The 13,656-nt window shown below is 38.1% G+C and overlaps 2 protein-coding genes across 4 annotated transcripts in view; both read right to left on the bottom strand.

The window, feature by feature from the left end:
- LOC143742339 (HEAT repeat-containing protein 5B-like) overlaps positions 1-8,096 on the bottom strand; it is a 68,688-nt gene extending 60,592 nt beyond the window's left edge. For all 3 annotated transcript variants that reach the window (XM_077235188.1, XM_077235189.1, XM_077235187.1), the window contains exons 1-3: positions 8,030-8,096; positions 7,154-7,280; positions 6,088-6,299 (exon numbers count right to left, since the gene is read on the bottom strand). In XM_077235188.1, coding sequence (XP_077091303.1) covers positions 6,088-6,299; positions 7,154-7,279 — 338 coding nt within the window. In that variant the 5' untranslated portion in view covers position 7,280; positions 8,030-8,096. The remainder of the gene's footprint in view (positions 1-6,087; positions 6,300-7,153; positions 7,281-8,029) is intronic.
- A 4,278-nt stretch (positions 8,097-12,374) lies between these two features.
- LOC143741446 (GTPase IMAP family member 9-like) lies at positions 12,375-13,199 on the bottom strand (the record flags this gene model as incomplete). The annotated part of the gene is made up of 1 exon (XM_077233792.1): positions 12,375-13,199. A coding segment is annotated over one exon (825 nt), but the record flags the coding sequence as incomplete, so codon positions are not given.
- Positions 13,200-13,656: the final 457 nt, after the last annotated feature.

Below are 13,656 nucleotides of genomic sequence, written 5' to 3'. Positions count from 1 at the left end.
GAGAGAGAGAGAGAGAGAGAGAGAGAGAGAGAGAGTGAGTATGAGTGAGTGAGTATGAGTGAGTATGAGTGAGTGAGTATGAGAGAGTGAGTATGAGAGAGTGAGTATGAGAGAGTGAGTATGAGTGAGTGAGTATGAGTGAGTGAGTATGAGTGAGTGAGTATGAGTGAGTATGAGTTGAGTGAGTATGAGTGAGTGAGTATGAGAGTGAATATGAGAGTGAATATGAGTGAGTGAGTATGAGTGAGTGAGAGAGAGAGAGTGAGTATGAGTGAGTTAGAGAGTGATTATGAGTGAGTGAGTATGAGTGAGTGAGTATGAGTGAGTATGAGAGAGTGAGAATGAGTGAGTGAGTATGAGAGAGTGAGTATGAGAGAGTGAGTATGAGTGAGTGAGTATGAGTGAGTAAGAGAGTGAGAGAGAGTGAGAGAGAGAGAGAGAGAGAGAGAGTGAGTGAGTTAGACAGTGAGTATGAGTGAGTATGAGTGAGGGAGTATGAGAGAGTGAGAATGAGAGAGTGAGTATGAGAGAGTGAGTATGAGAGAGTGAGAATGAGAGAGTGAGAATGAGAGAGTGAGTATGAGAGAGTGAGTATGAGTAAGTGAGTATGAGTGAGTGAGTATGAGTGAGTGAGTATGAGTGAGTGAGTATGAGTGAGTGAGTATGAGAGAGTGAGAATGAGTGAGTGAGTATGAGTATGAGTGAGTGAGTATGAGTGAGTGAGTATGAGTGAGTGAGTATGAGTGAGTAAGTATGAGTGAGTATGAGAGAGTGAGCATGAGTGAGTGAGTATGAGAGAGTATGTGTGAGTGAGTATGAGTGAGTGAGTATGAGAGAGTATGAGTGAGTGAGTATGAGTGAGTGAGAATGAGTGAGTGAGTATGAGAGAGTGAGTATGAGAGAGTGAGTATGAGTGAGTGAGTATGAGAGAGTGAGTATGAGTGAGTATGAGAGAGTGAGAATGAGTGAGTGAGTATGAGAGAGTGAGTATGAGTGAGTGGGTATGAGAGAGTGAGTATGAGTGAGTATGAGAGAGTGAGAATGAGTGAGTGAGTATGAGAGAGTGAGTATGAGAGAGTGAGTATGAGAGAGTGAGTATGAGAGAGTGAGTATGAGTGAGTGGGTATGAGAGAGTGAGTATGAGAGAGTGAGTATGAGAGAGTGAGTATGAGAGAGTGAGTATGAGAGAGTGAGTATGAGAGAGTGAGTATGAGTGAGTGGGTATGAGAGAGTGAGTATGAGAGAGTGAGTATGAGAGAGTGAGTATGAGTGAGTGGGTATGAGAGAGTGAGTATGAGAGAGTGAGTATGAGAGAGTGAGTATGAGTGAGTGGGTATGAGAGAGTGAGTATGAGAGAGTGAGTATGAGAGAGTGAGTATGAGAGAGTGAGTATGAGAGTGGTGGTGAGTGAGTGAGTGAGTATGAGAGAGTGAGAATGAGAGAGTGAGTATGAGAGAGTGAGTGAGGAGAGAGTGAGAATGAGAGAGTGAGAATGAGAGAGTGAGTATGAGTGAGTGAGTATGAAAGAGTGAGAATGAGTGAGTGAGTATGAGAGAGTGAGAATGAGAGAGTGAGTATGAGAGAGTGAGTATGAGAGAGTGAGTATGAGAGAGTGGTATGAGAGTATTAGTGAGTGAGTATGAGTGAGTGAGTATGAGAGTGAGTATGAGAGTGAGTATAAGTGAGTGAGTATGTGTGAGTGAGTATAAGTGAGTGAGTATGAGTGAGTGAGTATGAGTGAGTGAGTATGAGTGAGTATGAGAGAGTGAGTATGAGAGAGTGAGTATGAGAGAGTGAGTATGAGTGAGAATGATTGAGAGTGAGTGAGTATAAGTGAGTGAGTATGAGTGAGTGATAGGGCTGTCAAAATTGGTCTAAAATGACGTTCGAATATTCCCTCTAAAAAACACATATGTGACCTGATCCAGCAAAATGAGTCACAGTGACCCAAATTTAAAAATTGAGATTTTGGTATTAATGGAAAGAGGAGACCATAAGCTTTCAATTGATATCCTAGTCAAAGTCATACCTTGAATGGTTTTAAAGATATACACATTTGAATTATGGTCGTCTGCCCTCTTTTTCCAATTGAAAACCTGAGAAAATCGCCTTTAAAGTTTTTTGCCCGTTTTTTGTTCATATCTTTCAAAATCCATTACATTTAAAGGGGTAAACTATTTATTTTACAGCTTAATTTGACCAAAGACATTAATATATAAATGCTATTAAACCAGGCTGAAGCTCAAATTATTTTAAAAGTTTTTATTTGAATAAATAATTTAACAGTAGGCCTACCTTTTACAAAAATGTTCTAAAATCAGAAAGATTTAACAGAGGTGCTACATTTTTGCTTGAGAGAGACGGTGTGTGTGTGTGTGTGTGTGTGTGTGTGTGTGTGTGTGTGTGTGTGTGTGTGTGTGTGTGTGTGTGTGTGTGTGTGTGTGTGTGTGTGTGTGTGTGTGTAAGAGAAAGTGAGAGAGGCAGAGAGACAAGGAAACAGAGATCAAATAATGCTAGTCTATGCAATCATATCTTAGTGTAGGCTAGTTGACAATAACAGCGTAACAAATTCATAACGGAGATACCAACAGTTAAATATTGGGTTAATCAAACACATTGTAATGGATTCTCCTTGCAGATAAATAGCTACACTCATTCACATTTGTCAATCACGTTATGTCAATCACGCGTGCACACTACGAAACTTTCATCCGTTATATAAAAACAATCGTAAGTTTTTCGCATCCGTAGCAAGCAGTTTGAATGGTGTTTTGACAATTCGGAGCCACCGAATCAATACGAAAAAACGCATACGAAAAAAACGCGGACTCAGTGTGCAATGGCCAGGGGGCTTGATGACGCTTTGGCAACTTTGCTCGCTTTTGACAGCGAGCAAAACATATTTAAATAAACATATTTAATGTTTCTGAGGAGATCTGCTAGCTTGTTTATTACACAGAGCGCTCGCTCGAGTCTGACAGGAGGGTGGCTGGACCAATCGCGTGCCGGTCAGTCGAAACGGCTTCCCATCGACAAATGATCAGCATTTGTGTACATTTCTAAGCTTTTTGATTGGTTCTATACAACGTGTAACACCATTTAAAGAGCAGAGATAGTGACGTTTCAGGGGATACCCGGGAAATGCTCAGAGGTGACGAGAGGAGTTGAGAAAAGCAATGTTCATTTCCAGCGAATTTAGTAAAACTTTGTACACTTTAATAGTAATTTAAATACCTTTACTCAATTATCTGGACTGCGAAACTTTGGGAGATTATTTTTGAATGTCTGTTCTTTGAAATTAGCAACAAAAAAAAAAAAACTATTATTTCATTGTTTTTCCACATAATCGGCCCATATCTTAAAATAGAACGTTGCGACTTCCGGCTCATTTCGCCAGATCGGGTCACATATTGGAACAATTTGAACATCTGTGTGGCATATTGGAACAATTTGAACATCTGTGTGGCGAGAAGGGCGTGGTCTTGCGAAATCTGTAGCGAGAGAGAGAGGAGCAAGCCGAGAGGTGAGTAAGTAGGTCAAGTGTAGATGATGAACACCTGTGTCTGATTGCAGTAATTGGCGTGGAGAGACCGCATAAAAGCTGGCGGGAACGAGGGAGAGGGTGAGAGAGAAGGCCTCGGGACTCGTACATGACAAGCGGACTGAAAGCTGTTACAGCAGGAAGAGTGTTCGTCTAACGTGAACTGAGAGCTGATTCCGCGGGAGGAATATTTTATGTTCGTTGCTGTAGCGAGGCTACGGTGAATGCGCATGTGGCACGACTTTTGTTCACCATTTTTGTTTATTTTAATAAAAGTACGAGTCCCAGTCATGCCGACCCTGTCTTCTTCCTTCCACCCACACTGAACCTCATCACAATCTGGTTGCGCATTTAGTCAATGACGCGCATTACGTCAAAAACAGGACAAATTAATACAAAGAGACATAACTACTTGTATAGGTAGTTTATTTACATTTAAACATATTTACCAACGTATTACCTACACAAGAACAAGTAAATCAACTAATGGCCAAGACCGCAGAGCTCACTCTGGCTCGCTCGCTCACTCGCAGGCACTCTTTCTCTCCCTTTCTCTCTCGCCCTCACCCTCATGCTCTATTCGCATAACGGTTTAAATGAACAACAACAATAAACAAATGTTGAGAGCTGATCAAGAGTTTTGTGCAAGCAATTTAAGATCGCGACTCTTGTCCCAAATATAGCAGGCTCGCAAAGCAGACAGCCTCTGCTACCGCGGCGTGTTTTTCCACATTCGAATTTTAATTTTCACTTTTGAAATTCTGTTTTTTAAAACTATTCGAATATATATTCAAATTTAGAATATTCGTTGACAGCCCTAGTGAGTGAGTATGAGTGAGTGAGCATGAGTGAGTGAGCATGAGTGAGTGAGCATGAGTGAGTGAGCATGAGTGAGTGAGCATGAGTGAGTGAGCATGAGTGAGTGAGCATGAGTGAGTGAGCATGAGTGAGTGAGCATGAGTGAGTGAGTATGAGTGAGTGAGTGAGCATGAGTGAGTGAGTGAGCATGAGTGAGTGAGTATGAGTGAGTGAGTATGAGTGAGTGAGTATGAGTGAGTGAGTGAGCATGAGTGAGTGAGTGAGCATGAGTGAGTGAGTATGAGTGAGTGAGTGAGTGAGTGAGTATGAGAGAGTGAGTATGAGAGAGTGAGTATGAGTGAGTGAGTATGAGTGAGTGAGTATGAGTGAGTGAGTATGAGTGAGTGAGTATGAGTGAGTGAGTGAGCATGAGTGAGTGAGCATGAGTGAGTGAGCATGAGTGAGTGAGCATGAGTGAGTGAGTATGAGTGAGTGAGTATGAGTGAGTGAGTATGAGTGAGTGAGTATGAGTGAGTGAGTATGAGTGAGTGAGTGAGTATGAGTGAGTGAGCATGAGTGAGTGAGCATGAGTGAGTGAGCATGAGTGAGTGAGTATGAGTGAGTGAGTATGAGTGAGTGAGTATGAGTGAGTGAGCATGAGTGAGTGAGCATGAGTGAGTGAGCATGAGTGAGTGAGCATGAGTGAGTGAGCATGAGTGAGTGAGCATGAGTGAGTGAGTATGAGTGAGTGAGTATGAGTGAGTGAGTGAGCATGAGTGAGTGAGTATGAGTGAGTGAGTGAGTGAGTGAGTATGAGAGAGTGAGTATGAGAGAGTGAGTATGAGTAAGTGAGTATGAGTGAGTGAGTATGAGTGAGTGAGTATGAGTGAGTGAGTGAGCATGAGTGAGTGAGCATGAGTGAGTGAGCATGAGTGAGTGAGCATGAGTGAGTGAGCATGAGTGAGTGAGTATGAGTGAGTGAGTATGAGTGAGTGAGTATGAGTGAGTGAGTATGAGTGAGTGAGTATGAGTGAGTGAGCATGAGTGAGTGAGTGAGCATGAGTGAGTGAGCATGAGTGAGTGAGCATGAGTGAGTGAGTATGAGTGAGTGAGCATGAGTGAGTGAGTATGAGTGAGTGAGTATGAGTGAGTGAGTATGAGTGAGTGAGTATGAGTGAGTGAGTATGAGTGAGTGAGTGAGTATGAGTGAGTGAGTATGAGTGAGTGAGTATGAGTGAGTGAGTATGAGTGAGTGAGCATGAGTGAGTGAGTATGAGTGAGTGAGTATGAGTGAGTATGAGTGAGTGAGCATGAGTGAGTGAGTATGAGTGAGTGAGTATGAGTGAGTATGAGTGAGTGAGTATGAGTGAGTGAGTATAAGTGAGTGAGCATGAGTGAGTGAGCATGAGTGAGTGAGCATGAGTGAGTGAGCATGAGTGAGTGAGCATGAGTGAGTGAGCATGAGTGAGTGAGTATGAGTGAGTGAGCATGAGTGAGTGAGCATGAGTGAGTGAGCATGAGTGAGTGAGCATGAGTGAGTGAGCATGAGTGAGTGAGCATGAGTGAGTGAGCATGAGTGAGTGAGCATGAGTGAGTGAGTGAGTATGAGTGAGTGAGTGAGTGAGTATGAGTGAGTGAGTATGAGTGAGTGCGTGAGTGAGTATGAGTGAGTGAGCGTGTGTGTGTGTGTGTGTGTGTGTGTGTGTGTGTGTGTGTGTGTGTGTGTGTGTGTAGTTGAGCACACTCACAGTTTGGTGGGTAAATAAGCAGCGGTGTCATCTTTGCTCCTGATGATGTCGTTGCACCGGTCGAGTGTCTGGAAGACGGTGAAGGTGTCGCCGATGGAGTAAAGCACCGCCAGGTTCTTGGAGAGCAGCTTACGAGTGGGCGGCCCGGGGGAACTACTGATCAACCCCGTCAGCTGCTCCACCAGCTGCTTCTGCTTCTCCTTCACATCCACCTACACACACACACACACACACACACACACACACACACACTGCTGATCAACCCTGTCAGCTGCTTCTCCTTCACTCACTCAAACTCACTCACTCACTCACTCACTCACTCACTCACTCACTCACTCACTCACTCACTCACTCACACACACACACACACACACACAGCTGATCAACCCTGTCAGCTGCTCCTTCAGCTGCTTCTGCTTCACTTCCACCTGTGTTTTCACAGTTCCAGAATCTCAGGTGAAAATTTTAATTTTGACCCCCTCTAAAAATAGTGAATTAATCAATAAATATACATCCATTATGTTTAGAAAAATAAATTAAAACATTTAAAAAAAAATTTCACTAGATGAAAATGAAGATGTTTAGACTGCTCGAGTTACACAGAATGAGCTCAAATCCGATCACCAGAAACTGCAACAACACCGTAGAACACATTACAGAAACACACATCCTGAACGAGTCTGCAGGGAATTAACATGATCAACGACTCTTTCACACCGGCCTCAGATCTGAAGACACTAAACATGAAGAACTCAACGTGTGAAACAGCAATTATCAAATCTGCAGTGTCTGATTTAATATAGAGGTACAGTTATTTAGACTGTATATAAACTTTGTGCTTTTACAAAACCTTTGAGCATTTAGATTTTCTAATTTCAGCCATAGTTGTTCAGATGAGAATTTAATCTAAATAATTTACTGAGATATTTGATTTAAATGATGTGTGCTTTTATGGTAAAAAAACATTGCTCTCATATGTGTAAAAATGGACCTGAAAATCAATTCAATGGCTAAATATTACTCATTATTTAGTTGCAAATGCACGAGTTTCTCCATGATCGTTCACCTTGTTAGCTGCGATCAGAACTTTATCCAGGAAGCGGAGCCACTCGAAGATGAAGACGGCTCTCTTGGCCTCGGTGACGTGAGCCAGAGCTTCTTCATTCAGCAGCAGACTGTGGGCCAGCTCCATACTTACAACAGCAGTCACATACACAACAAATAGAAGAGGAAAAAATTATATTCATAAATGAATACAATAAATAACATATAATACATTTAAATAAATAATAAAACATATTTAAAACACAAATAAATAATACTGACACACACACACACACACACAAACATTTAAAAAAAATATAAGAAGATTCTCACATTAATAAATTAATAAATAATAGATTCAAATGAATTATAAAAGTTACATTAAAAAATAAATAGATTGAAATAAATAATAAACAATTAAATAAACAATAAACAGCACAGTGCTATAACGAGTAAAAAATAATTATAATAAAATAAATATTTTCCAAATAATATTTTGCACATTTATAATTGTGACATTTAAAACTCATTTTCACCGTATAAATTGGGTCTTTACACATATAAATAAATTTATAAGCTAAATGCCCTTTAATGTAAGGATGGGATCCCTCGCACGAGAATAATCATATGTGGCATCTAAATGATTGAACACCCTATTTAACTCTACAAAATAAAAATATGTCAGATTTTGCGTGAAAATGAACAACAATCATCATCATCACAATCCTTCAGTCTCATATGAATGACATGCTAAACTGGGCAGCTAATATGACATACATTCACAACTAAACACCGGGAAATGAGGCATACATCTATCGAGAGCAGATTGTGAATTATGACACGCGGCGGGCTGATATAATAAACTAGATTTAATTTATGAAGTAAGCGTTTATCTTACCTGTTTTCTTGCGGTGATGTTGTGTGTTTGTATTGATGTTGGCGGAAGGGTTAATGCGACTCACTTCCGCCTTCACAGCCAATGAATGATGAGAATGCTGTCACGTGCGTGGAAGTGAAGGTTAACTTCCTCCAGGGGGCGCGCGGACATCATAGGATGGACCATAGATATGGACATTCAAATGTATTTTTATGTTTAATAATTGAAACTTAATCCTTTCCACAGGTTATTTCGAACATGAAAATCCGCCCAGTGATAACTGCAATTATTTTTAATGAAATCCCCTACACAATAATCGCATACGAGTGTCACTAGTTTCTCCCGCCAACGCTGAGAAAAGTAACAGAGGCCACGTGACAACGTCATTCTGGGGCGTCACCAGTGGCGCGTTCACGTCGAAAACTGGAATAAAGTTTAGGGTATTTGTGAAGCGCTACTGTTTAAATAATAAAGTATTAGAGGTTACATTAAAATTTTTACATGGTATATATCCAGCTAAAAGTGTGTTAGAGAGGTTTAATTTAGATAGGCCTTATTCATGTAATTTTTGTTCAGTAGAAAAATAATCTATTATCCGTCTGTTTTGTAATTGTATAGTTTTTTTGGGTGGATGTGGACAATTTCATTTGAAGGAAAACAAATGTGATAATTAAATTAAATAATTTTGATGTATTATTCCAACGAAAGCAATAATAAAATAATGTAACTTTTATTGTAGGCTACAACTTTTTATTATTTTGGGAAAAATTCACATACACAAGAAGAAATGGCCGGGATCCAAGCATAATGTATTAATTTTCTTCAGGTGACCATGGATTATTGCACCAGTCTGGAAAACATTGTCAATAAGAGAGCAAGAATGACTTATCTTTAATGAATATAATTATTTTGATTAATTAGCCTAATCAATTCGTACACTCTAGTTTTATTTATTTTGTTTAGTTTTTGGATGTAGGCCATTAATATGTGAATTCTGTATAGCCTACTCTATTGTATAAAGTTTGTGGATAATTAAAAAAAAAAAAAAATCATTCTCAGAACTTTAGCTAACTGAACCGGTCCGATAACAGAGGCAAATCTAAAAAGTGGATGGGGAAAACTGAGCTGGCTGGACAGCAGAAATAAAACAGGATCAAAAGCTTGACAAGGCAAAAATATAACAATACTTGAGAGGCTGGAGAGTGACAAAATCAGTCAAAACACTGGCAGAGAAGGCAGATCGAGAGGGAATCTGAATACTGTGATAAATCAAACGAGAGGGGATCAGGTGAGAGAGGTGTGCAAGAGCACCAATTACAGTGTCAAGTCCAGTCACCTTCATTTATACAGCGCTTTTAACAATATAGATTCTTTCAAAGCAGCTTTACAGTGATAATAGGAGATTAAAATAACAGATTGTTTAGGCTTTACAGCAGCTGTAGAATAAAGTTATTGTCCAGTTAAAGTTAAATTGTGGCGCACTATGCAGCACAGCTGTGGAAATATACAGGGAAACATAATCAAGAGACAAAGCTCATTTTAATAGCACTGAATCGAGCAGTAGAGATCAGCTTTTTCAAAACTGCAGCCAAACATCCTTTTGAGTTACGATGTTAAAGCTGGAAATTTAAATAAATTCTCTACAGTATACAGAACAAATAAAACACGTAGACAGAAGTTATAGAAGCAAAGCAAAGGAGACTGAGAAAGATGAGAGATAGTAACGAGAAAATATATCAATGAAGGGGCAAACAGTACAAATGTCATGGTGGGAGCTGCAGAGTAACTGCAACAGTAAGTAATTAAAGACATATCTAAAAAAAAAATTGTCACATTGGTGGAAAAATCTCAAATACCAACATCATTTAATTGCTAAACACCTTTTGGCCAATAGATGGCACTATACCAAACTGATGTGTATGGTCAGTGTGAGGAGACATTGACACACATAAAGTTTGGTGTGGATGTGTGTTTCAGGGTTACAGAATCAGCTTGGCATCAAAAAGTTTTTAAAGTCTCCCTGTGGTGAAAATCCAGCTTTTAATGTTGTTTATGTGTCTATGTGGTGTTTTTAATATGCTTAAACACAAACCATGTGTAAATTCATAAGTCGACAGCATTGCTGAGTATTTTCTGCTTAAAACTGCAGTGAACCAAAGACAGTCTCAAAAACACGCTTTGAAATCGCTGGTGTTTCTGACGTCACAAACTACCTTGTAACCAATCAGATCAACGTGTGATCGTCAACCAGTGGATCTCTGAGTGAGTGAGTGAGTGGAGGCGGGGCTCATTTGCATATTCATAGAACCACGCATACTAAATTAAGCAAGGGTGTCGAGTTACATTCAAGATATTTTAAGACATTCTTTAAGGGAAAAAAAACATTTAAATATGCCATTTTGGTGATCAAAGATGAGTTTTAAGAGATAAAATTATTGACTACAGGGGGACTTTAATTACTTTTTGCTGGCGTGGTCTGAAGATGATCTGAGGCGATTTTGTGAAAATCAGACTGTCCTCTATCTGTGTGCCAAATTTCACAATTATGGGCTGCCATAGACTCAAGAGCGGAAGAACATGATGATGATAAAGAAGATGAAGAAGAACAAGAAGAGGAAAAAGATGATGAAGAGGAAGATGATGATGATGAAGAAGGCACGATGAGCAGACATGGCCACAAATACATCAAAAAGTGTTTTGTTACACTTGCGCATCAAATGATTTAAAAATAAAATACAAAATACAGGTGTGAGAAATGTATTTAATTAAAATGCAAGTAATTAGTCATTTGAAAATACAAAAATACAGAATATTATGTTTACATGGAATCATTTGAAATACTGACATTGAAAACTCACTTCATGACTGCTTTAAGTTTTTCAGGTAAAGTATAGGTCTATTTAACAATAGCATTCAAGTCAGAAGTAACACAGAAATTAAACAATAAGATATAAAACAGAACACTGCTTGACTGTATATGAATATAGGCTGATCATTATTATAGTTACTAAAGTTATTCAGTCAAGAGCAGTGAGTGATTCATTCATTCAGTCATTCAAAGAAAGAAAACAGAAAAAGACAAACTAAATTAGCAAGTGATATGGTGTTTTAATGACAATACAGATATACTGTATATTTATTAAGAGAAGGTAATATAATTCGATAATTCAATTCTTTTTAAAGCAATTAGAAATCAAAAAATGCTATCTTTGGAAAGTAAATTTGAGTGTTCCTAAAACCTTCCTATAAATGAAATTGAGTTGATGTATAAAATCACAAACAAAAAAAAACAATCCCCTGGAAATGATGGCCGTACATCAGAATTGTATAAAGTTTGTATAGACGATAGTTATATGAGGCCATCAACATCCTTACCGACATCACTCAGACAAAAGATAAACTATTATTAAAAAATTGACGACCCATCTATTATTAAATAATGATTATAAAATAATGGCAGCAGTTTTTGCAAAACGTTTAATACGAATTTTAAAAGAAATTCCTTTAATATCAGATCCAATCCTCCGTGTAAATCAAAATGGCCTAAACCTCTTTGTATATCTTGGCACAGTATTTGGACATTACCATATAAATATGTTATTTGTAATAAAGTGAAATAAATGAATTATAAAATTATTCATAGATCCTGAATGCTGTCAGATATATTCATACTGTTTGTGATAAATATACTTTTTGTAACACATCATTTGAAAATATTTAACATTTATTTTGTAATGGTTATATTTATTTTTGGACTGACTTTAAAATAGACATGACAAAAAAAATTAAACAAAACTCTTAATTTAGAAACTCGTGACATTATTCTTTGTTTTCAAAACCCATATTTTTCTAGAAAAAAATTGATATTATTAATCTTTTAATTATTTTTGGCAAAGTTTCATATTCATAAGACAAAAATAACTCAAGGGAAACCCTCATATATTATAATATTGATCTCATAATATAATTTTGAAACCCTTTGAAACATAAGATCACAAAACCAAAAGCTTATAAACAATAACAATTTTAAAGCTTTTCCAATAACTGCTCTAACATTAGCACTATTTATCCCAGTATTTTTTTACTTTCTTTTTCTTCTTTTTGGACATATATGTTTGTTTTATATTTTAGTTGTTGTTGTTATATTTTTACATAATCTGAATTGCAATACTTTTTGCATTGTACTTGTCTGTAACTGAACTGAAAGAAGGATGGCTAGCATGAGACAGCCGTTCTTATGTGTTAATGAGGAACTACACAACTACATTAGTGAAACTGTACAAATGCTGATCTTATACTCCTCTTATGTGCAATAGATTTATGCACAATCATTGAGAATCACAACAGTATAGCTTACAAAAGTATATTAATCCCATTCCTTACTTAGCTTCCAAGCTACGAGAGCAGAAGCTAACGCTACACCTCCTCCTACAATCATTAGTGCTGGAAGGAAGACCATCTCTGTGACTCCCAGGACGATGCCTCCTGTGACCATGACTCCAACTCCTGCTCCTGATCCAGCTTTTGCTGCAATGTCAACTACCACTGCTTTAAATCTTTCATACACTATCGCTTTTTTAATCATTTCTTGAAATATCTTATTTGTGTAGTACCTCCACCTATTTCCCTCCGCCATGTTCTCAATCTTCTCCAGCAGCTCGGTGACCTGGTTCTCCTGGTTCTCCTGGTTCTCCTGGTTCTCCTGGGACACTGAGATGAATCTGCCACCGCAGCTGTGGATCAGTGACTGTAGGATCCCTCTCTCACTGATATACTGATTTATAGATTTACCCTTCAGATGATCAGTGTGAGTGAACAGAATGATGGTGTGACGTAAAGCATCTTTTCCAAAGTTCTTCTGAATCCTTCCCTTTGTGTTTTTCTCATCATCAGTGGATCTCGTATCCAGTTTGATCACCAGCAGAAACACATGAGGACCAGGAGCAGACATGATGACAAACTTCTTTATTTCTTTCTTCTTCTCTTCTAATGCATCAATCAGTCCTGGAGTGTCGATTATTTTCATGCTCTTTCCGTCCACATGTGCTTCGTGTAGCTCACAGGTTTCAGTCGCAGAATATGATGATCTTCTCCTCTCTAAACTCGCTCGACCCTCAATGATTTTTCTTGCACTGCTCTTTCCTGATCCAGTTTTACCCAGCAGCACAATCCGAGGTTTCCCAGACCCTGTCAATCAAAATTCCAAATAAAAAATTACAATCCAGATATTGTTGGAAGCCAAATTTATATTTTAAGAATTTATATTTTCATGTTTTTATTATGTACATTTGTTATAATCATTATTAGTCATTTATTGTTGAATATTCTATATTTCTCAGTTTTTATATTTGTTCTTACTGCACATGTTCAGTGACGTCATTTTTATTATTAAGTGCAATTATTCACATGAAAAAATACCACCTAAGCTTAATAAACAAGCTCTTGTGGACACTGGCCTGCAAGCATAACTTTTCACCAAGGAGATATTATATTTGGAACAACAAAGACATCCTATACATAAATAAATCTCTCTTAGTGGTTTGAAAACATAATTATATTAGTTAGTCAGCTTTTAAACAACGATGGAAATTTATAAAAAGAGAATTTTTGAATACATTTAAGAGTTAGACCTAAATAATTTGCTGTTG

This window comes from Siphateles boraxobius, unplaced genomic scaffold (genome assembly GCF_051911475.1).
Source record: "Siphateles boraxobius isolate OS27281-9 unplaced genomic scaffold, OSU_SipBor_1 19, whole genome shotgun sequence".
Classification (NCBI taxonomy): Eukaryota; Metazoa; Chordata; class Actinopteri; order Cypriniformes; family Leuciscidae; genus Siphateles; species Siphateles boraxobius.
The sequence above is the reverse complement of the archived record's forward strand: the minus strand, read 5'-3'. Positions and strand labels throughout refer to the sequence as shown.